This window comes from Hemicordylus capensis, chromosome 2 (assembly GCF_027244095.1).
Source record: "Hemicordylus capensis ecotype Gifberg chromosome 2, rHemCap1.1.pri, whole genome shotgun sequence".
Classification (NCBI taxonomy): domain Eukaryota; kingdom Metazoa; phylum Chordata; class Lepidosauria; order Squamata; family Cordylidae; genus Hemicordylus; species Hemicordylus capensis.
This window is the reverse complement of record NC_069658.1, coordinates 197082960-197107668: the sequence shown is the minus strand read 5'-3', so window position 1 is coordinate 197107668 and position 24709 is coordinate 197082960. Positions and strand designations below refer to the sequence as shown.

Genomic DNA, 24709 nt, shown 5'->3' with positions numbered 1-24709 from the left:
GGCACCCAAAACAGTTTACAATATTAAAAAATCCAACAAGTTACATAAGATTTACAAAGTATTGTTATCACAGGCCATTGATGGCATTTTTAAGAGCTGGGACAAGAGCTCCAGACCTGGGCACCTCCCTTCCTATCTTCATCTCAGGGCACACAGGTTTTTCAGTACTCCTGGGAAGGAGGGAAGGGGCTGCCCCAACAGTCCTCACAGGCCAGTGCTGGTCTCTATGGGAGCCAATGCTGTGCTCTCCCCTGGTCTGGGCACCTCCTTTCTTGTCTTCCTCTCAGGGACAACAGGTAAAACCCATGCTTAGAAGGAAAGTTGGAGTATTTTGACCAAACTACAATCAGATACTTAAAACTTTTTCTACTTGCCCATAAATAGAACAAATAAGGATCTACATGAGGACTAATAAGAACCTAGATGTAGATTCATGGGATTCACCCTTTCTGTGTGGGATTTCAATCAGCAAAGGATGGAATCACATGATTCACAAGACTAGCTGTAAGATGGCATGGGACCAGACTAAGGCAAAGTGTGTTGATGAACTCTCTCCATAAAGAGTATGAGAATAATGGACTTTGGGGTGTAACATGCCATTTATTACCTTGAATTTGAAACTATGTGAGATCAGCTGGGAAATATGCTTTTATATATTGGCATGATATTTTCAAACATGTCAAAGTGACAAGAGCAGAAATACAGGGAAATAATTAAGACATCTTTACTAGTCAAACTATTATATAAACACAATGGGTGGGTTCAGGCTTGGCATAGGACATCTGATGAAGTCAAGGTCCATGTGACTTCCCTCAGTCTGAGGAGGAGTGTGCACTCCCCCTCCCATCTCTATGTAAGCGTCTACTTCCTTTCTAGATTACGTCATACCAGGATTCGTAGATTTGGACATTGTGACCAGTCTCAGCATATCCTAACCTATTTGCTTCAGAGAATTCAAGTTCTGAACCAGGGGTTAAGTGAGGTTTAACTGGCTGATCCCAAACACTTCCTGCCATAGGTCCTATGGAGTTGAGAAATACCAATCATTATTGAAAAGGATCAGTGCAGTACTGGTACCTAATGAACAAGGGTATCAGAAAGACCAAAGCAAATGTTTTCCCAAATCAGCATCTAGTAGCCACAGATTTCTCACAGATGAGTTCTATGGGATAAGTTCACTAGTGAACTGGGATATTTCTTTGGTTATAACTGAAATAACTGGCCAATAACTACCAGCAAGATGTTCTTTTAGAGAGGAAGGAAGGAAGGAAGGAAGGAAGGAAGGAAGGAAGGAAGGAATAGAAATATAACCCAAAAGCAATTTCCATAGGCGACTGGTTTCGAGTAAACAGCAAAAAAAGAAGTGAGTCTGAAGGATGGAAAAAGAATATCCAGAGACAACAGTTTGGCTACTATGTAACTAACAGTACCTGGCATTGACTCTTCTCTCTTGACTTTGCCTCCTAGTCCCAAAGGAGAGGGCCAAGGTAAAAACTAACCGGTTTCAGCATCTGAATGTTTCTGATATCTCTAAGGGATGGTGGTGCAAAGGGGAAAGAGGATGTTTGGTGGGGAGTTAAAAATGACAAGTATTGATATCAGATGGGCAATCTCCAAACCAAGAGCAAATAAAAAGGACAGGCATTGAAAAAGATGGACGCTTTTAACATTTGTTTGTTATTCTCAGTTTCTATCAACTACTGAGGATTCTTCAACTCAGATTTCAAAGATGATGGCCCCAGATGGGAGAGACAGATTTCCTAGTGCCAGATTCACAGTGAATCTGTAGATAGCTTAGGGAAGGAGTTGATAAAGTTGCTCATGATCTTTCCAACACTTCATCTTCTCCTATGGCTCTATCCATCCCCAGCACAGCATCACTACAGTGGCTGTTGCTGGTGTATGCCTTATGTTTCTTTTTTAGATTCTAAGCCTTTTGGGGACAGGGAGCCATTTTATTCATTTATATCTATGTAAACCACATTGGGAACTTTTGTTGAAAAGTTGTATATAAATATTCATCATATTGGGATGACCTTTTAGTACTGTATGCTGGGGGTAGTTCTCCCAGCCCAGAACCTCAACACACTAGTCCCAAGCAGGCAGCAGATATCACTGAAAACTGGGTCAATACAGAGAGGTACAGTCACATTGCCACCTCTGATCCTCTTCCCTGCTGCTATACTATCTTCTGATTAAAGAAATATTGTTTTTCTCTTCTACTATAAGACTAAAATGGCCCATTTCTTCTCCCCAAACTGATGCTGTAAAGGGCCCTTTCAGATGCAGCACATTAGACAGGGCAAGTAGGGCAGGAACTCTGATTACTACATCCTTAGGCAAAAACAAAACAAAATAACCTCCTTCCATCTTTGGAATGCTTAAAGGCATCTCAATATGATTTGTTGTTCAGATTCATTATTAAATCTTAGTATCAGATGGACAGCACCCTAGAACAGGGAGCAAGCTAATAGTAACTGGAGAAAACATGAGTTTGGGGGTCGGGGAACATAAACATATTAACTTATCACTTCAGTACTAATACCCAACAATGATTAATTGTTCAGCCCAGCCCCCAGTGCTTGTCCTAAGCAAAGGAGAGGGATATTATCAAATCAATATAAAAATGGATTAATTTACTTTAAACAAGGAAATCAATCATTTTTTAATCTCAGCCACATACCAAATATCTTCTCTCCTTCGTGCTTTTCCAATATATCCTTGTAAGCTACTTTGCACACAAAGAACAAAACCTGCACCATGTAAAATCAGTGAAAAGAAACGACAAAAGCCTACCCACCAGTGTATTTACTCCCAGCACTAGCTGTTTGGGCAGGATCGTGGCAGAGTGGATGAGGAGAAAAGAAGAACAGGAAGGAACCATAATCTATTGCTTGTATAAGTTGTCCAAGGGTGAGCGGTAAGAGAGAAAGGTGGCTGTGGAAGCAATAGGTTTGGTACCAAGGCCAGGGCTGTGTGGCGAGAGAGAGAGAGAAGGTCAAAAGAGTAGCGGGGCTGAGTGGAGAGGGTACTGCGAAGGAACAGGTTTGGAACCCAAACCAATATTAGCCGGCGATGCCATAGCTCCTGGCCTGGGCGAGCTGGGCGAAACTCGTTCGGCATGGGTCCAGAATAAGGACACAGACCCACCTTCCCTGCTAGCCACCCTTGGACTTCTCGTAGCAAGGATGGGATGCCACTCGCTCCCATTCTCACACACACGCAGCATATCCTTAACGTCAGAACCGGGTGGGCTACCTGGTGGTTGATCCCCCAGCAAAGCACGCCCACCAGCGGGTCGGCCGACCGCAGCACCTTCACACGCTGCGGCACGAAGTGCTTCTTCTTGGTCTTCGTGCGGGTGCCTGGCCCCACCGAAGCTGCCATCGCCGCTGCGAGCTGCCTTCCCGCCGCCCTCTTCTCAGCCTTGCCGCCGGCAACGGAAGCGACGATCAGCTGATGCCGCTAGCACGTGACATGAAGGACCATCATGATAGAGAAAGGCTAGAGTGACGCGCGCGCGCGCACAGACTGACCTGCGCGTAACAATGGAAAACGGCCATTGATTATTCGCGCAGAGCAACGTCCGCTCTAGGATTCTCCGTGGTGGGGAGAACCCTGGGGTACTTCGCCGAGGAGAAAGAACAGGAATCTTGTGGCAACACCTTAGAAACTAACACATTTGTCTTAACAGCAGCTTTCATTGATGGAGCCCAGTAAATGCACCAGGATGTATGGGTTCCAGTGCATGGGAACTTTTGTTGAAATAAATGTGTGAGGTCGATATATCGGCGATGCAATGCGCATATTAACGCCAACTCTCAACTAAAAGACCCTGTATTGTGCAAAAGAAAACCTAAGAAGTTGAAACACAAGCCGTTTCGGTGCAACACACCATCCTCAGCTACACACAGACAAGCACAGATAAAAACCTCCGTTCCCCAGCTGGAAAGAAGGAATTAAAGGAATTTAACAGCTGGGGAACGGAGGAGGTTTTTATCTGTGCTTATTGGTGTGTTTAGCTGAGGATGGTGTGTTATACCGAAACGTCTTGTGTGTTTCAACTGCTTAGTGTTTGCGCAATAAAGGGTCTTTTTGTTGAGAGTTCAATGTGTTAGTCTTTAGGTGCCATCACGAGATAACTTTCCTGTTTGTATTGCGAACGGACTAACGAGGCTCTGGAATTTGCCTTGGGAGGAAAAGGTGGCTCAAGTTTAGATCGAAATGATATGGCCCGCATCGGTGTGTGTGACTCTAGTGTTTCTATCTTTGCGAAGAGACCACGAATCAAAATCAAACCGAGCAGCAGGCGCAAGACGAGGCTTCCGAAGGGGGAGTGGCTTGTTTCGGAATTTTGCGGGAGGGAAATTGTTCGAGGCGAAATTCGAAGGATCAGCAGTGGGTATGGGCGCAAGTATTGAGCCCTTCGCATTCGCATTAACACATAGCATTCATCGAAGAGCGGCTCCCACGGCTCGGTTTTGCTGCAATCATGTTTGTAGCGAGTTACACAGGTGTTGAGCAGACATGTCCTGTGATGCTTCAACTCTTGAAGTGTCCGGTTGATGCAGTTTCCACCGGCTCGGCTGTTAGCGACTCGAAACCGGGCCTTTCCTCTTCTCTGAATGTTTTTAAGAAGGACCTAATGGCGTAGTGGGGAAGTAACTTGCCTAGGGAGCAAGAGGTTGCTGGTTCGAATCCCCACTAGTGTGTTTCCCAGACTATGCTTCCAAGACTATAGGAAAGACCTATATTGGGCAGCAGTGATATAGGAAGATGCTGAAAGGCATCATCTCATACTGCACGGGAGAAGGCAATGGTAAACTCCTCCTATATTTTGCCAAAGAAAATCACATGGCTCTGTGGTTGCCTGGAGTTGACACCAACTTTACCTTTAAAATATACCAGTTTAGTCAGGCTTTTAGTTTATAGTTTTAAAGCTTCGATTTTAGAGTTTTTATTGTATTTTAAATTGTTTTAATTATGTTAACGTTTTAATTGGCTTGGTGAACCGCCCAAGGACTCTTTTGTATGGGGTGGTATATAAAAATACTCAAACAAACAAACAAACAAACAAGACGGTTGTGGAGTCTTATCAGGACCTGCATTGAGGCTGTTGAAAGCAATGCAGGAGGGAGGGAGCAAACAATCTTCTTGTTTTGTTTCACTGCAGCGCTGCACAGCCCAGTCTCCATATCAGGCGACCGGTACCACCTGTAAAAAGCGTGCACCACCCTTAGAGGAAGAATGTGTGTAGAGATTCCCATTCACACCCCCACATGATTAAGGGAAGAATTGGGGCTTATCCCCCAAACTCCCACGTGCCGGAGGTGGATAAGTGTGGAAGAAGGAAGGAGATATTGCCCCTGGATTTATTTTGTGCCTTCTAGACAGGGCTGGATTATGACATGCTGAGGCCAAACCTAAACTATGTCAAGTTTAAAAGGCCCCAAAGCATTTTTTAAAAAAATTATTCTAACAAAAAGGACGATGAAAATAGAAACAATAAAGCTTTAGTTTTACTTGACAAACATGCAACGAAAAACTAATAATCTAACAAAAATAGTTATCTGAAATAAGCCTATATACCTTTAAATGCATCTCTCTCTCTCTCTCTCTCTCTCTCTCTCTCTCTCTCTCACAAAACATGAAATTTAGGCATATTTTTGGTATTGAGAGGCCCCATATAATGTGAAGCCCTAAGCTGTAGCTTACTTAGCTTGTGCCTAAATCCGGCACTGCTTCCAGTGGAGTGGTGATTATCCTTAGCATGCTGATGCTTGGTTTCTTCTCCCCACTGTCTCTCAGCTTCAGTGGCTGCCTCTAGCCCCCCTTGTGGCTTTATTTTGTCTTATCTATTCTTTAAAATCCTATCTTGCTCTCAAAATGGATTATAATAACAAAAAGTAACATCTGCCCCCTTTGCCAGGTGAGAGATGAAGTAGCACAGAAAAGACTGCATGGCTTCCAATTACATTCCTGTTTCTTAATGCAGCAGTCAACTCTCTTTAAAGCATTATACAGTACAAAGAACAGCACCTCATTTGACTATGTGTAGCGGTGGAAGATTTCCCATTTCTTGCCAGTACACTGTAACCCACAGCTTGCCCTCAAGATGAGAGAATCATATTTTTAAGTGCTCTCCTACCTGGGAAAACACCCTGCAAATAGATCAGCAGGGGAGTAGGCTGTAATAGCATCTTCCATCCTGACATGTTAGCTGTTTAATTGCAGAGAATTTTTCATGGGAATATTTGAAAATGATGTTCAGCTTCTATACCTGAAGTCGGAAATAGTGCAGACAATGTACTATCTCATTCTGCTTCTGCATGTGTAAACCAGGCCTAAATCAGGCCTTTACTAGATGTGAAGATCCAGTCATTCATTCATTTAACTAACTAACGTTTCTGTACCCCCCAAAACTTGTGTCTCCGGGCAATTTACAAGATGGCAGCTTGGGTGTATTATCTGAGCAGTTATGGGGGTTAGCCAGCTAGATGCAGTAACATTTGCACTGGTTCACAGTTTAGTGCTACTGCAACAATGTCTGAATAGGTTAGGATGTCTTTTTTTTAAATGAAGTTTCACATAAACAGGTGTCTTCAGGTAGCAGTAAATTGGTACGTCAGGGAGAATGCATCATTCTTGGAGTTATTAGATCTGTAGGGATCGGAATGTACACAGAACCAGCGGTGGGGGTAGTGGCTCGAAGACAGGGGGATAACTTTAAGGGGAGGGGAGCGTGCTCTGACCCCTCCTGCCATATTTCCCCCACTGGCGCTTAAAAGAGACTGCTGCCCCGCCGTACACTTTCAAAGTGCAGCGCTGGTGGAGGAAACGCGGAGGGAGGGGTAAGAGCACCCTCCCCCACCCTTAAAGGTATCCCCCCCGCCTTTGAACCGGCTGAACCGCTGGTCGTTCGAACCTGTTCGGAGGCCTGTAACAGGGCCTACGAACAGGTTTGTGCACATCCCTACTTGTGACTATTGTTGAAATGAATAACCATTTGACAGTGCTTTGTAGTTTTTGCAGTCACCTTAAGTGGCGCAGTGGGGAAATGCTTGACTAACAAGCAGAAGGTTGCCGGTTTGAATCCCCGCTGCTACTATATCGGGCAGCAGCGATATAGGAAGATGCTGAAAGGCATCATCTCATACTGCATGGGAGGAGGCAATAGTAAACCCCACCTGTATTCTACCAAAGAGAACCACAGGGCTCTGTGGGCACTAGGAGTCGAAATTGACTTAACGGCACACTTTACTTTTGTAGTGTTTAATCTGCTTTACAGTTCTGCACAGAAGACAGAAATGCAGCCAAAATCTCTTCCACTCTTGCTGAATCTTTGTGCTGGGAAAAGCTGGAGCAACAGCAGTACTGCCTGAATGTCTGCTTCTCTTGTAGCTGTAAAAAGCATAGAGCCTGGGGTGGGGTGGTACAGGTGAGATTTGTTAAGATATATTTAGCTGTTGGGCAGTTCTTAGTGTTGCCACCTTTTCCAGCAGTCACTGTAGCTGTGCTTTTAAAAGAAAGCTGACATGGAAATCTGTCTCTTTTCATTACTACTCAAAAGTAGTAATTTGCAAGCACTGACCAGCAGGTGAACCTGTAAAAAGGGCCCAAGGGCCGTGCTCATCATGTGACCAAAGTGCCAAAATTCACCAGCAGGCTTTACCACGGGTTTTCTGGGAGGCTTTACTGTGAAGTCAAAGTTATCCCAAAAACCAGATGCAAAATGTGGATTATTTAAAACCCGGGATATAAATCGGGCTGCACTTTAATGTGCAGTGAAAAACCCGAATTGCATGTGGAGTGCTCCCCGATAGCTCGCAGGGACTTTGGGACAAATCTGCCTGATATGTGAACGCACCTCCTCCATTCTGGAGGAGATGCGAGCTAAAGGGCTTTAAAAGCTCTATGTGAAAAACTTCCAGGAAGGAGCAAGACAATCTACAGAAGATGACACTAGCACCTGGCCTGTGTGCAAGAGCCAATAACTATGGCAGGAGCTTTAAAAACCTGCAATAAACTCACATTCAGGAAGGCCTTATATGTCACACAACATTTGAAAACAAATTTATTTTCCTTTTGAGTGAAACTGGGTAACTGTTTCTTTAAACTGGTAGAGATGCCACCAGTGGTTTTGTAGGACAAATCTGACCTGTGGGCCACCTATTGGCCATCCATTCTTAAAATCCAAATGTAGGAATTTTGAAGTCACTACAACTCTGTAATACCTTACTTACTTGGGAAGATACCCGCTGCCAGCAGTGTAAATGCCTTTAGCCATTTGTAACCTAGATGTGCAAACAGCCCACTACCAACAATGCACATCTTCCAGGCTTTGTGGATAAGTGTGTTGTTAATGCAGATGCTTTTCAAGTCCTTGTAACTCAGGAGTATCTTTGTCATTCTTTGAATATCTGATATCATGCAGATATTCATGCAGGATGAAGAATTCTGTGAAGCTTCAAAGTCCAAATATTCTTAAAACCTGGTATTGTTTATACCATACATCTTCTGCCTTGGTATCAGAAGATGTGGCCACACTGTGGCACATCACCAGCTGAAATAGTATTTTTAGTCTCTCACAGGACGTGTCTCATATCATTTTCCTTGCTCCTCCCACAGTTCCTCCTGTTCTATATATCCATTTAGTTGCCACACAATAACAGACAGTGTGCAACACTTTTTTTTTAACATATTTCTTCATTTATTTATTTTTTAAATAAACTTAAATATTCTGACATGCAACATTTGGTGCGATCTGAGCAGACAGGGATAAAGTGACAGGGTGTCAGCAGCTCCAACAAAAAGGCCAAACAGGGCTTGTGCCATTAAGGAGTTTGACAGCAGGCAGATCTGCCATTCCCCAGAAGAGGTGCCATTCCCCCCTCCTCCCACAGCCCTGTCTGCTCCGTGTGACTCAGAAGTGACATTAATTGAAGATGTGCAGTGGACTCACTGTTCCTCTTGGGGATATACATGGAAACACAGACTTAAGGCCACTGACCCAGCTATCAAGAGAGACAAAGAAGGAACAATACAAAATGTGTGGATATTTTGTCCCTCTTTGCAGAATCATTAGACCCTAGCCTGCCCTCCTGGATGTGCAGGGGTTGTGGCTGATCAGGACGTGATGGAGAACTGACTACCAAGTACCTGAAGGATGCTCTGCAAACTGTGATCATCCCTCCCACCCAAAACTACTTTATCTCCCCCGTTTATAATAATATGGAGCCCCTGAGTTCCCCATCTGCAGTTGCTGGCTCAAACCAGAGCTGTCAATCTCAATTCCTTACAGTTTTTATTGTTATATATTCTCCATTTGGTTCCCATTATTAAGCATCAACCAAGCAATTGGCAGGATAGGCAGCATCTATAATACTACTACACCAACCCAAAGGGGTGACTAGCAGGCAGAGGTGCACCTAGGTAATTTTGGAGCCTGGACCTAAAGGCCTTGGGAGCCCCTCCCCCCCGCCAAACAGTATTTTTAACACATTTTTAATGTGACCACACCACCTGGGACAAACTAGAAAGGATTTGGAGGCCCCCAGAGGGTGTGGAGGTGCTGGACTTTGGCCCCACATTCCAGGGGTAAGAGCACCTCTGCTAGCAGGTAGTGAGTAACTCCCTTCTGCAGAAAAGCATTTCTTGGTCATTCCTGGAGTGCCACAATGACCTTAGCCTATAGGTATACCCAGGAAATACCGGTGCTCGATCTAAAAGAAAATTTGAGATTCAAGCACCATGGTGGGCACCAAACACTGAAGCTGGTTACTCATCTATTATGCCTGTTGAGGGATATCCTGTAGGGATAAGAGCTGGGTGTTGATGCTCCAGACCGTTCTTGAAGAGTCAATGCTACCCGGTAGTGATTATACCCCCACCTAGCTAGTAATCTGGAGATGCTCAACTCATAGGGCACAGTAAGTCCTAGCTGACATGGGGATTCTGCTGGGTTCTGCATAGCCAGGCTAGGGCCAACATGATCTAACCAAGAAGATGCCTTAAGCCTCTTCTCTTTTGCAGGAGCCCATTCCCACCATAGGGTGCTTCTCCATAGGAGTTCAATAGCAGCCAGTCCCTGTGGCATCGGCTTAAGGCAACGGAGACAGGAGAGGGGGTGGGCACCAGGCTTGGACTAGGGAGCAGGGGGCCCAAGGAAATAAGTGAGTATATAATTGTCTAGTTTAAGTGAGTAAGACAGAGAAACAATGAGAGAGAAGCAGCAGCTGGATAAATATACAGGACACGGAGAGAGCAGGACACACAAACAGAGCCCATTTGTAGCAGAGGCCGTGGAAAGCCAGGCTGCAGCATGCAGAGTTGAGGCTTCCATCCCAATTAGAAACTACAGAAGGAGAGAGAGAAAAGAGAAGAGCAGGTAAGAATAATCTGAAGAAGTCCGGATTTTGCCTAACCAGGCTGCAGGGATGAAGCAGAGCCCTGGCCTTTTACTCCCAAGTTTCTCCACATAGCCCCCCCCCACTCCAGCCCAAATCCAGAATTTCTTGAGAAGGCAACTTATATGGCTGGATCAGAGCAAAGGTCCATCTTGTCCTTCACTGTCTCTAGCAGTGGCCAGCCAAAAGTCCTTGGAGAGCTCACAAGAAGGGTATGAGGTGTCCAATATTTGGTCATTTTCAAGGCACATAATTCAATGACTAATGCTCCTGCCCCCTGCCCCCCACAAAACTATCCCTATACTGCACTGCCTCTGCTGTTACAGTGCTGGTGAGTGCACAGTGAAAGAGGCCACATTCAAGTTGCTCCCTGTAATGTTATCTTGGGTATAACCAGGACAAAGTTCCAGGGCACAACTTTAACGCTTCCACTATCACCGCCAGCCTTACTGTGGTTTCCTTCCTAGGGCCTAGATTCCTGGCTAGCTCTGCAATTCTCATAGGAGGATCTGCACATCTCTACAAGGCATCTGTTAAGAATGCTTTAAGTACAGAATGTCCTCTCAGCAAGGGACTGGATTAGACAACCAGTGTTAAGCCCTTTCCAATTCTAGGTTCAGGGTTACACTAGAGATGTGCAAATAGATTCAATTCAAATAGATTCAAGCTCGAATTGGGATGACTTGAGTGATTAAAAATGAATTGCCCCTAAAATAAAGGGCCTGATTCAAGTTTGAATAAAATCACCCCCAATTTGAGCTCGAATTGATTCGAGTGCCATTTTGTGCCTATGTTTCCCCCTTGCTCATTGGTTTTCTGGCACCAACTTCTGATTGACCTGAAATCTCCTTGCTTCTTGATTGGCTTGTTGTCATTCAAATTGAGTATTGGCATGGGCAACTTGACCCCATTGGCTGGAGGGAGGAAGCAGGGAGGAGGGAGGCCAAAGGAGGGGTTTTCAAAATGTATTTAAGGCGCTGCTTGGAGGCAGAGAGCCATTTTGTGCCTCAGGAGAGAAGGATCAGAGACTACAGTAGCACTGATTGGAAAACAGGCACTGGTGGCAGTCTCGGCGGGCTGGCCTGCCTGGCCCAGTGAGTGGGGAGAGAGAGACAGACAGACAGACAGAGAGAGAGAGCCTGCTGGGCTTATCTGTCTCTCTGTTTTTTTATCCTTTTAATTTGGTGCTAACAACTGCTCTTGTTTTCTTCTTTTTAAACGGCAGCCCCAGTGGCTTGAACTGGGTGTTGCATGGAATTTTTTTCCTTGTGTGTTTTCTCTCTCTCATTGCTTGTATCCAGCCCCCAGTGACTTTAATAACTGGCTTTAATAGCTGTGCTTATTCATTATTATTGTGCAGCCTCCCACCTTTGCTGCTACTGTGCTTTCTGTGTGCATGGTAGATTAGTTTTTGGTTTCTGTAGGCTGGTGTGTTCTGTCTGGTGCCCAGTCTGCCAGGCTCCCTCTGTCTCTCTTGATTTTGGGGTTGTTGTTTTTTGTTTGGGTGGGTGGGCCACCTGCTGGCACCCCACCTGCTGGCACCCGCCTCCCCACCTGCTGTCAACCACCTCCTCTCCCCACCAGCTGTTGAGTCTCGGTGTCTGCTCAGGCCAGAGTGCCTCTGAGAAGAACACCTGGACGACTCCAGCCAAAGACACTGGAACGGAGCCACCAGCTGAAGATGCCAGAAGGTGAGAGCTCTCCCTTCTTCGTCAGCTTATTAGAACTTGGAGTTCTTTAAACAGGGCCTAGTTTGGGGAAGGGGGATTAGGCAGGTAGTAGCAGGACTGTAGGACAGGAGGGGTGGGCTTGGGTTAGACAGGCCATAGTAATTCTCTGCCCATTGCCTTCCCTTTGACTTGCCCCATTGTTGCTTGTCCCCCACAAAAAATTCCCTCCATAAAGTCTGCTTCTTTATTTGGGGGGAATTTAATTTTTCTAGCACCTGTGTGTGCACCACAGTGCTATAGATAGCACTGTGTGTAGCACACAGAACATAAATAGACCACCCCAGGCCCACACACCCTTAAAGGTGCTTCTCCCCCACCCCACATCAGAATGAGGACTTAATTTTTTTTAACCCCAATATGTCTGGGAGGGTGTGAAGCAGAGCAGAGTGGCAGGCAGAGGGAGGGATGATGATGCTGGTCATGGTGGGAAATGGTGAGAGGGGCCTACTCCCCAAGTTGTCGCCATCCCTGCTGATGTGGTTGTGTGCATGCTCTCCGTTCTGGAGAAGCCTAATCCGGCAGCTAAGGCAGAAGTAGTGGGGAGGTCCTTGCTTGTGAGGGAAGAAGCTGTTCTTCCTGTAGGAGGTGTTGTCAGCTGCTAGCCCTGCCAGATCACTCTCTTCATCCGCCCCAATCCATGCTGGCAGTGCGACCCGCCCCCATCTGAGACTGAGGAGAAGCAGGAAGTACAACCACTTCCTGGAGCTTCTCATCCCTGGACCGAGGGTGGCGGTGGTTCCCTGAACAAACCAGCCGCCTGAGTACCACCATCACCAAAATGGTCCCACACCAATAGCAGCCTGGTGTGGAACCACTTTGAGCTCTGCCATGGTGACCCACATCATGCTGCCTGCATCCACTGTAGGACACATGTCAGCAGGGGGAAAGACCACAAGTGTTTTACAGCATCAGGGATGTTGCAACACCTGTGATGACATCATACAGAAGTCACTACTCCTGCTGGCATCAATAGGCCTGGTGTTAGCAGCAAGGCTCCTGCTCCCAAGCAAGGGAAGTTGCCTGCGTAGTGGGTACAGTCGGTGGGAAAGCAATCTGGTTGCCCAGAGCATCATCTCATCACCTGGGCCATTGGGGAGATGGTCACTTTGGATGACCAGCCATTCCTGGTGGTGGAAAATACCATCCTCCACCAGCTGCTCTGACTGCTTGCCCCCGACTACAACATCCCCTCATACACCCCCTTCAGGCAGCAGTTGGTGCCCTCTCTGTACCAGGCATGCAGGGAGGCCTTGTTGGGGCTGCTGTGTGCAGCAGTGCCTGACACCAGCGTGCATTTCACTGCAGATCTGTGGACCAGTTCCAGCGGGAGGCACAGTGCTTTCCTGTCTCTCATGGCATAATGGTGGGGGCAGGAGAGCAAGGGAACATCTGCTGCTGCTGGTGTGGCCAGCAAAGCACAGGAGGGCTGTGCTGCATGTTGTGGTGCTGGACACTGACCACATGACAGATGAGCTGTCAGCGGTCATGGGTCGCCAGGTGGGGCGATGGCTTCCAGGCAGCCAAACTTTCACTGGTGGTGCCCTGGCAAGGAGACGTGGCTTAGAAATGTGTGACCTATCCAACCAGGACTGGGTGCTTCTTTCTAAGCTTGTCTTGGCCCATGAGCCATTCTTTGTTGACACGAACAGCTTGTGTGCCAAGACAGAAATGCTGAGCCAGATTTTGCCCACTGCTCTTCTCCTCAAGAAGATGATTGATGAGCTCCAGACCACGCTAACCACTGGGGAAGCAATCACCCTGGCAGGTTGGATGAGGACTGGAGTTTTAGATAGGCTCAGCAATCTCTTGGGTGCATCGGCAGTGCATGTTTTGTCCTGCCTATATGATCCAAGGAAGAAGGCAAAGCCGTCACCCCTAATGAGCTGCCCAGGTGGAGGGACCTCCTGGTTGAAGAGGGCAGGCAAGCAGAGGCGAGGAGACTGGGGTGAAGGAGGAGGGTGCTGGAGCACCTATTGCTGGTGCGCACCCTAGCAGCATTACCACCACTTCCCAGTCCAGCAGGATGGTGTCCCAGGCAGGGCCAAGTGAGCCGGTGGTTCCACTGCTGCATTCTACCTGGTGATTCATGGAGGGGTTCCTTGGCACCTTGCCAGGGGCACGGGAGGAGCCCACCGAGCCCTGAAGTAGTGCTGAGCAGTGTGTGCTGCAGTACCTGCAGAAGCTGGTGGCAGGCTGGAAGACAGAGCCGATCTAGTTTTGGACAACACATCGCCAAGTCTTGCTGGACTTACCCTCTCATGCCTGCCAACCAGAGGGTATTCTCCATGGCTGGGTGCATGGTGATAACCCATTGCGCATGCAAGGATGCTGACATAGTGCAGTGGCTGGTCTTCCTGAAGGCCAACCTCCCCCTGCTGGAGGGTGGGTGACTCATAGTCACCCCCCACCCACCGCAACACCACTGGCAGCTTGCCCCACCCTGGCCAGCCCCCAAATCCAAATGTGTCATAGCCTGTCTGTTAGTGCTACTGAAACATGCAGACATGCACAGATGCCACGGCCATGGCTGATGATGAGATATGGACTGGTGCCCTGACCCATGTGTCAGACCGTCAGCTGTGGTCCAGCACCAATCTGAAGCCATGGTGTTAGCCAGGCACAGGCAGGTAGGCAGCAATGTACGCTGGCTGAAGAAGAAATAAGATTTATTTATAGTAAGAGTCTAGAAGCTTTGTTTCTTCTTGTCCATGAGGTCATGACTGCTCTATCCTCCTGCCTCTCTGTGGTAAGCAGGCAGGTTTGGTTTTTGTGGTTTTCTCAGCACTAAGCAAGTATAATATGCTTGCTGTGCTATTGCTTGCTGCTATAACTATCTGGTTTTGCTGGATCTCAGATTGACAAAGGTAGAACTTGTGTACTTGCCTGCTTTGAGTTGTGGTTTGGTTTGTTTGTGAGATGGTGTTGTGGGGAGAAATGGTCAGTGGCAGCTCTCTGTGTAATATTTTTTGTTGACTGCTGTAATGAGTTCTATGTGAGCAATTCAAATGGAGCGTCCATCAGTTGGGTGAGGACAAGGGGTAAATTGTCCTCATATTGAAAGATCTACACTGGCTGCTGATAAGTTTCCGGGCAAAATACAAGGTGCTAGTTATGTCCTATAAAGCCCTAAATGGCTTAGGCCCTGGGTATTTAAGAGAACATCTTCTTCGTTATGAACCCCACCACCCACTGAGATAATCAGGAGAGGTCTGTCTGCAGTTGCCACCGGTTCATCTGGTGGCCACTTGGGGACAGGCCTTCTCTGCTGCTGCCTCAAAGCTTTGTAGCGCGCTCCCTGCTGAACTAAGAGCCTCCTCATCTCTGACAACTTTAAAAAAGTATTTAAAGATGCACCTATTTACCCAGCTTTTAATTAAATATTGTTTTAACAGTTTTAACATTGTTTTAAAATTTAAATTGTTGTAATGTTTTAACTTTTACTATATCATTTCTTTTGTTTTAACTACTGTTTTAAGTTTTCTGTTGTCATTTATTTTAACTGATTACCCATTTGTTTGTTTTCCTGTTGTAAACCGCCCAGAGATGTGAGTTTTGGGCAGTACTGAAATAAGTTAAATAAAATAAAAATAAATCCCATGGTAGGCCAGTGAGGGACAGTTCTAGGTAGGTATGAGCCAGCCCTTTGAATTCCAGGGTATAACCCAGGTGAACAATAGTTAGGACCCACTGATTGGAGGTAATAGCCACCCAGGCCTCCAGGAAAGGGCCTTGGAATTGCAGGGGCTTCCTGTAGTTGTTCTGTCCTTGGCTGCAAAAGGAGTTGTCAGACTGTTGGGAGTAGGATGATGCCCTGGATGTTGTAGGTCTGTTCCATTTATAGGGCCTAGGTTGTCTAGAATGAACTGTCTGGAGGCTCATTGAATGAGTGGTGTTGCACCTTCTCCAATGTCTTCACCTTTTTTGCACCTTCTCCAATGTCTCATCCATATTGGAGCCGAACGACGCTTCACCATTGAATGGCAAGTTTTCAGTTTGGGTCTTAGCCCTGATGATCTTAACCTTCCATGATGACACAAGGTGATAGAAGATGCCATGGACCTGGCTGAGCAGTCTGCTTGATGTCTCGAGGAATGTAATTGCTACTTAACCAAATGGAAAGCTTTGTTTCAGATGACATAGGCCAATTCCCTCTGCTCGCAAGGGAGCATATCCAGGTAAGGGCCCGGTTTTTCTCACAAAAAGTGTTTAACGCATCCCATGCAGGCCTGACAGTTGGCAATTTTGAGTTGCAGGGTACTGGTGGAATAAATGCAGAGAGTGCACAATTTTTAGCATGAGACTGAGAGAAGCTTCAACCACTATGGAATTGAGGACTGGAACCACAAGGTAGTAGCCATGTGGAGGAATCTCTCAGTGTGGGGCCATAGGTCCTCAGATGGAGACTCTGGTTTGGGTTCAGGCATATTATCTATAGGAAATGAATGCATGCTAGATAGAGATTGATCCTCCGACAGAGTCAGACTCTGCATCCAGAAGAGGTGAAGCCAGGGGGACCAAAGGGTTGGAGGGCTTTGGTACTGGTTAGGCCAGGACTGACACATCCAGAATTGGGACTGATGGGGTCGGTTTGGTAGATCTGGTGTTGTCCCTCCTGGTTGGGTCTTCTGACACAGACTGTTTCAGTTGCCTAGGACACTGTTTCTCAATCACCGATCACTAATAAAAATCCCCCCCCCGCAAAAAAAAATTTGGGCCAGCGGGGGCCAGCTGGAGCTCTCCAGAGCTCATTTCTAAGCAGCCCTTGCTACTGGATAACGTTCATTTCACTTCCTCAAAATGGACATTATCCAGCAGCAAGGGTTGCCTGGAAATGAGCTCCGGAGAGCTGCCTAGGGCCTAGGATATGGGAATCAATGCCTGGATCTCAATCCCGAGCGTTCCCTGGATTGGGATAAGAAGTGTCTTCCACAGTCATAGTGGTGATTATAAGATGGGCTTTGATCCTGAGGTCAGTATCCAGGAGAGACATCACAGTATTGGTGGTAACGGCACTGTCTGTAGGTAGTTTTACTAGGCAAAGGTGACTTGGCATAAGGTGAGTATCACTCATCATAATAAGGTGAGTATTGTAAGATGAGTATCAGTCATCATAATCGCACTCCCGAGGTCTGTAGCAACGCTGATGGTGATCTCCATAGGCATCCCATTGATCAACCTCTTGATCCCTGTATCGGTCCCATGGGTAGTTGAAACATCCATCATCCAGGGTGTATGTAGGGGAGTGCCAGCTGTCAGATTGCTGGTCTTCATTGTCATCAGGAGAAGTCTGATCCTGTATCACTGTAAGGTCTGGCATTGACAGGGACATCAGTATCGATGGGGTCCAAGCCGATCGGCTCGTCCGGGGTCACTGGTTTCATGGGTAGCACCTGAGGTTTCTGGAATCTTGGGCAACCATGACCTGCCAGGAGCTGTGGTTTTTTACGTCTTTGCTTCAATGACTGTGCCTCTTTCGAACCCAACAGAATGGTTATGGGTGTCGACAGGTCCACTGGGCCTGATGGATTTGCTGGGGTGGTAGATAACGGACCCACATTTTTCTTTTTCTTCTTTGGAGGTTCTGCACTCAAACCTGAGGGGCCTTTCAGATTTTTATTGTAGTGATTTGCGCTGGACCCTGGCTGACTGGGGTTGGGTACACTACCTGGGCGGAAGTAGATGGTGTCAGAACCAACTCTATTAGTATCAAAGATGGAAGAGCCAGGACCAAAGTACCCTTTGCCTCAAGGTCAGGCTCAGGATCCCTGAAAGTGGAAGGATCTCTATCTGCAAGGCATGGCTCGGCGGTAACTGTCGGGCTCTACACCATGGAGGGAGTCAGCACTTTTTCCCAAAGTAGAGAGCACAAACGGAGAGCCCTATTTTTTTCATGCCTGCTTTGTGAATTTTAAACAGTGGGCACACAAGTCAATCCTATGGGATTTGCCCAAGCAAAGAAGACAGCAAGAGTAACTGTCCATCGACAGGGTTTTGGTGCAGCAGAAAGTGTAGCGCTTGAAAGTGACTTTACTCGCCATACAGCAACTCCCTAGGGGGAGAGGCAATGGTGAGGCCTTTGTCCCCTCAAAAGAATTCAGAGAACAAGTATCCGAATGGGAGAAAGGGGGGTGGGTGGGACCGGAGAAAAATAAAAGACGCAAAAGGCGAAAGGGAGACCAAATTGGAGAACTAACCAAAGAACAAAAACCAAACTGAAAGAGGGGGAAAGAGTACAATAAGATATAACCTTTTCTTTGTACAGAGCAAACAGGGAAGGCACCTAAAAGGCTATAAATTCTTTGGCGGATGACAAAGAACTGAGGGGGAATCAAGAGCGAGGCTGCAGAAGGGGAGGAGCTATCACCAAAAATGTATCTGAGGGAAAGTCTTGGAAGGTTCCGGAGGCTGGGTCCTGTGCACGTGCAGGAACCCACCTGTGAACAACAGAGACCACGCAGCAGAACTTGTGCTTCACTCACTGCTGTGCTCTGCAGTCCGCATTGCAAGGTGTACTCAAACAAAATGTGGCTGAAGACATAGTTGAGCTTATGGCTATGCTTGCGTTGCTGCTAAGGGTGCTGCTGTGGCAGCTGTTGCAATGCTAAAGTAAGGAGTCATAATTGTGTGTGAGAGAGCAACTTGTGCCAATGATGTTACTGCAGCACAGGGCAGGCACTGTGGCTGGCAGTGGATTCTGGGTCAGTGAACCCTTTTTGGCCATTTTTTGACTGTCTGCAGCAAAATGTGGTGTTCTGTGTTGGGAGGGACTGATGCTCCTGTTCTGCAGTGTTTTTCAAGACAGGGTTGCCAAATGTGTGCACTCTGCTTGTTTTGGCCATAGGGAACAATGGGGAACTCAAAACATCCCATTGCTTCTCATGGGTAGGTCCTACGGGAACTAAAGTGGGTTGTGTGATAGGGCATGATGGGTGCTACCTACCACCCAAATCACAAAAGAAATGGGCTAGTGTGCGATTAAAAAACAATTAACGTTCCCCCCCCCCCGAAAGGGGGAGGAATTGACCACTTGCCCATTTCTTTTGTGGGTTGGGTACTAGGTAGCACCCATCATGCCCTACCACATAACCCACTTTGGTTTCCCTAGGACCTATCCATGTGGAACAATGGGATGTTTTGAGTTTCCCATTGTTCCCTATGGTCGAATCACTTGAATCACTCAAATCAAAATGGTTGATGTTTCGATGAATCAATTTGAGTGTTTTGTGATTCGATTAGAGTTTGAATAAAATTGCATAATACAATTCATGCACATCTCTTCTCTGCACTTTTAAAAAACAAAAACAAAACTTTTGTAATATCCTGTTAAAGGATATTTCCCCTTGAAACAATGGAGGTTGGCATTTTTGTATATTGTGTGTACAATCAGTCAATGTATACAAAAGGGATCCCCCCGCCCCCCACCAAATCAGTGTCATCCTTGAAGTGAATTGGCCTACAATCTGGGACACAGCAAAATGGATTCATTACCAAATACTCTTTTTATTCATTCCCTGTCAAGCCAAGTTATCACATGTTGCATTAATGACTAAATTGGCTTTTCTCAAGAAACTACATTAAAAAATAAGCTGATGAAAATGAGCTGTTTTTATTTTCTTTGTAATAAGTTCCAAGATGAATATTCATCTGTACATGTTCTTTTCAATTTTATAATTATCTTGATTTTAAAAAATAATTTTTCTCTATTTTACTGTCATTTATCAAACTGTTTTTAAACCAATAATTTACCAAATAAAAAAACCCCACACACCCTGTGTGTCCAGAACCACTGTATTCTGCCACTGATAATTTGTGCCCTCAATAATTATTGGGCATGCCCTCAACTCCTGCCTGTAGGCTTCCAGCGGCATCTGGTGGGCCACTGTGTGAAACAGGATGCTGGACTAGATAGGCCATGGACCTGATCCAGCAGGGATGTTCTTATGCAGATCAGATAATTTGCATATATTTGGATTATGTGTTCTGCTTTTGCTTTTCATGGTGAGGGACAAGGAGCTAAGCAAAACAGTGCAGCTCTGTAACCTGAATACTGGAAGAACTGCTGAACCCCCATATGGATTCAGCAGTTAACTGCCTATCACCCACACACTTTCACAAGCTTATTTTCTCCACCAAAAGTGTTTTTCGCTTCTTCTTTTTAATGAAAGCTGAGATTATCAGGATGCTGAATTCTTGCACCCAAAACCAAATTCCGTGAGAGTCTTTCTGCACTTGCATACAGTTGCAGAATGCACACAGCCCTGTCTATGATCCTATGTAGTATGTCTTCCCAGAAACATGTGGTGAATTTTATTAAATGAAAGAATGCCTGGCAAGCCTGGTGAGAGAGGAGTTGAGAGGGGACTGGATACATTCCTGAGTAAAGAGGATGGACGGTGCTAGTGGCTCAGCAAAGATGGGGCGCAAAGGAGGGGTTGTACCTGATGGTGTGTTGAGGCCCCCTGGGCAGTTGGTGACACTGTTGCTATTAGCTGGCTGCTGTCTCCTGGTGAAGTGGGAAGAGCTTGGCTTGTTCATCAGCTTCAACGCTGCAGGGCAGGTCACTTCTACGGGAGAAGGCAAGTGAATGTGTGCGTGAGTTCATACTCCCCCCCCCGCCCAACCAGTGTGTTTTCAGACTTCTGTATACAGGAGGCAAAGGCCTTTTATCTGGGTCCAGCTAGCCTAAAGGTAGCCCTGGCTCTGCAAACTGCAAAAGCCAGGCCCAGCCCCAGACATCTTAGATAGCCAAGGAAACTGTGATTCACAAGCACAGGATATCTCCCCCTCTATATGCCACTTACCTAGTCCTGCCCTGGGAATTCTTACCTATTATCATTGATGTCTGTGGCATTTCCTGTGCACCAGTCCAGACAAACAACAATGGAAGATAAAAACAGGGTTTAGTGAGGAGCATTGTCCACTATAAAACCAATCCTGCCATGGCCAGTTAATGCTTTCTGGCTGAGCAACTTCAATGAAAACAGGCAGGAGTTGAGGCACAGACTACCAGCACTCTGGTAGAATGAGTATCACTATGGATTCTTATTCTGTTATGTTCCCCACCAAACATCTCAACTATATTGGCCATTCTTCAGTCCTTTTCCTAATTCTCATCTCTCCCACACTCGGCTTTCTTGTGGGATGGTGAAATAGCTCTTGCTCTAACCTATACATTGGAGGGAAAGTAGTTCCCTCTAAAGCGACGTTCTTACAATCACAGCTATCCCAGTTAAAGGGTTAACCAGGATTGCTGAGGTCTGCAGAGCTGGTTGTGAGAATACAGATTTCCTGGGCAATCCTGGTCAAAACACTGTGGTTAAACTGCATTTAACCAGGATAGACAACCGACTCCATGGGGCTCAGCAGCAGGGGTGGAGCCACCATTGGGCGAACAGGTTCAAAGAACCCGGGCCGCCACCCCTCAGGGGCCGCCGCCCCTTGTGGCCCCAGACATGTTGCAGTGTGGCCGGAGGAGCCGCTCCTGGCCACGCTGCAAACGCAGCACTGGCCGATTTCGCTCCAAATGTGTGCTCCTGTTTGAGAGTTAGATTGGCCAGTGCTGCACGGCCCCGTTTAGGAGCGAAACTATGCCCCTGTATCTGATGTCAGCCACGGGGGCGTGGTTAACCACTTCCTGCATCTGACAGATGGAGTGGGCAGGGCCACGGCAGAGGAAGCACCCAGGCTGCCACTTGGCTCCCTCCGCACCTGCTCAGCAGTAGGGATGTGCACGAACTGCTCGGGCAGCTGCCAGCGGGGCAAGGAGCAGTTCCCTTAAAAATCAGGTAAGCAGCTCCTTATCTGCTCGTCCGCACCCCTACCACTTTTCCGGCGGCAGCACCCACTCCCCAAAAGGCCATGCGCGGCTGAGGCACTGTTCCTTGCAACCTCTGTGAAGCATTGACACATGGAGACTGCAAGGAACAGCGCAGCAATTGCACACAACCTTTTGGAGAGTGGCTGCTGCCACTGGAAAAGCAGCAAGGCGGCAGATGAGAAGGTAAGGAGCTGCTTACCTGATCTTTAAGGGAACCGCTCCCTGACCCACTGAACCGGTTTGAATGCTGGCGCCCGGGCTGGTCCGGCACTTCCCAGAGGAGGCGTCAAACTGGCTTGTGAACATCTCTACTCAGCAATCCTGGTTAACTCTTTAACAGTCAACATGATTGTGAAAATGCAGACTAAATAAAGGACACGGCATAAGAAAGAAAGAACATAATGAAGCCATTCTTACGATTGCTCAAAACTGGGGTAACAGAGTCCAGCCCAGTTTTGAGCAATCGTGGGAACCACTGGGCTCACAGGCGAGCTCGGTGGTTCTCTGGCGTCTAGCCCACCTAACAACCTCTCCCCTTAAACGAGGTTAACGGAGCGAGCGCTCTGTTAACCTCGTTTTTTGGACTGTGTGTCAGCCACGGCTGCTTTCAGCTGCGGCTGGCACACTCGGGGTGGGGTGGGAGAGGGGAGGGGGACCCCAGGAATGTACCATGCACTCGGAGTGGGGACCCCAGGAAGGCACCCGGCGTTCCCCTTCCCCCAACCCCCAGAGCTCCCAACAGAGCTGCTGCCAGGCACGGGAGCGCCCAACCAGCACAGCCGCTCATCTGGGCGGCTGATCCGGCCACCCAGCAACGAACAATTGCTCGTCTGCAGGGAGAGCAATCCCTGTCTGGCATTTTGCACGAATTGTGTGAAGCGCCTCAATATCTTTGTACAAGTTGGTGGGTTGGAGATAGGTAGGGTCTCTTGAAAGAACTTGGAGATGGCAGGGTATGAGAAAAGAAAGTGAAAGAAAGGAGGAGCAGCACCAGCAGGGAAACACAAAAAGACAAGTGTCAATTATGATTTATTCTTAAAGAAGGGTAAAAACCCCACCCAATGTCAACAACAACCTTCCTCAGGGACAGTGAATTCAGGTGCATTTCCTTACACAGAAAGCTTTTCTGAGATCCTTTCCCTAGGAATTAGTATCTAAAAGGTTGTAAGAGAAAATTTCCTTGAGAAAAGGTATCATGGGATTTTTCCTTAAGAAAAACCTTCCCCAAGGAAGCTGTTTATGGAAATGTGCTCAGTTTTAACACTTGGGAGAAATCTTAAGTGGTAGCAAGTTTGAGGCCCACCACTCTCTTTGTGCTCTTCTGAAAAGGAAAAGCCAAGACCCTCTATATTTTTGCTTTGGTGGGCACCATAATGGTCTCAGGCAGCCACTAGATATAGTCAAATCCAAGAAGGTGTGTTGAGAATCAAGGTGAGTGATACATCTTCCTGAGGCACCCTTCCTTATCACAGGTCTCTCTCCACCCAGTCTCCTTACCGTTATCCATATTGAGCTTCTGGTAGGAAGTCAGAGGGGCACTGGAGGAGCTGCTTCCACTGCTGGAAGAGGCATTGGTAAAGCTGGGTGGGTGGGTGGAGGGGAGAAGGAAAGAAAGTGACACATCAGGGCTGCTATTACTATGAATATCTAAATATCTATCTAGCACTTTTCAATAAAAGTTCCCTAAGTGGTCTACACACACACACACACACACACACACACACACACACACACACAATCTCCCTGTGTCCAAAGGGCTCACAATCTAAAAAAGAAACATAAGCTAGACACCACCAGCATCCACTGGAGGGATGCTGTGCTAGGGATGGACAGGGCCAATTACTCTCCTCCTGCTAAATAAAGAGAATCACCACTTTTAAAAAGGTGCCTCTTTGTTCAGTTAGCAGGGGATGAGTGGAGGTCTGTGGGTCTCTATCACCTGGGTGTGCTAAGAGGATCACATGACCTTTGCTATCTCAGGTCTGCTTCACTTCACCCCAAACTAGAGCTGATGGCAGGTGAGGATCTCTAGCAGTCACTAAAGCTGGCTATAGAATTTTAGAGTCAAATGCTTCACAGAGGCCTTGGGAAGAAAATATATGTACCACAGGGCAAATAGGTACCGGGCAAATTCCCATGGGCTGGACCATTGCTAGATTCCTGTGGATGGCTTGTAGCCTGGAAAAGGGGGTACATGGGATGCAGGTGCACATCTACTTATAAAATAATCACTGTAGGTAGTGATTTCTAAATATCCCTTTCTAAACAAGCAACACTTCGCCCTGATTCTCATTCCTGAATCTTATACCCATGACTTGACAGTTACAACTCCCATTTTAAAATGTTTTGAAGTTTGCACTCCCACCCCCAAGTGTGTGTGTGTGTGTGTGTGTGTGTGTGTGTGTGTGTGTGTGTGTGTGTGTGTGTGTGTGTTGCAGTAGCCTTGTGAATTGTTCATCTCTCCAAATCACAACTCAACATACCTTGGGAAATCTCCAAAAAGCAGATTGACACACTACATAATAGAGTCACAATCTGCTGAACCATTTACAAGACTAGATCAACTTACCTAAACCTATTGGATACACCAATCTACAAGGACATCACCACCGCCACATAGAAATGGTCATATGAGTGGGTCTCCTTGTACCTTTCCACTGATTCACACTTTAAAACTTCACACCCTAGATCCAGAGAAACCCCCTCATTTTGACTGTTGTATGCAGCTGGTAGGGCAGAGAGGAAAACCTTTTGCC

At 46.8% G+C, this 24709-nt stretch overlaps 2 protein-coding genes across 4 annotated transcripts in view; both read right to left on the bottom strand.

Annotated features, from left to right (window-relative positions):
- The window catches only part of PIP4K2C (phosphatidylinositol-5-phosphate 4-kinase type 2 gamma), a 54595-nt gene extending 51103 nt beyond the window's left edge, over positions 1 to 3492 (bottom strand). The window contains exon 1 of one of the 2 annotated variants that reach the window (XM_053299896.1): positions 3151 to 3492. In XM_053299896.1, the coding sequence (XP_053155871.1) occupies positions 3151 to 3387 (237 nt within the window). In that variant the 5' untranslated portion in view covers positions 3388 to 3492. The remainder of the gene's footprint in view (positions 1 to 3150) is intronic. The other variant, XM_053299897.1, reaches the window with a different exon arrangement.
- Positions 3493 to 8686: 5194 nt separating this feature from the next.
- KIF5A (kinesin family member 5A) overlaps positions 8687 to 24709 on the bottom strand; it is an 84556-nt gene continuing 68533 nt past the window's right edge. For both annotated transcript variants that reach the window (XM_053296591.1, XM_053296592.1), the window contains 4 exons: positions 23451 to 23533; positions 20963 to 20990; positions 20575 to 20700; positions 8687 to 10354 (listed from right to left, as the gene is read on the bottom strand). In XM_053296591.1, the coding sequence (XP_053152566.1) occupies positions 20622 to 20700; positions 20963 to 20990; positions 23451 to 23533 (190 nt within the window). In that variant the 3' untranslated portion in view covers positions 8687 to 10354; positions 20575 to 20621. The remainder of the gene's footprint in view (positions 10355 to 20574; positions 20701 to 20962; positions 20991 to 23450; positions 23534 to 24709) is intronic.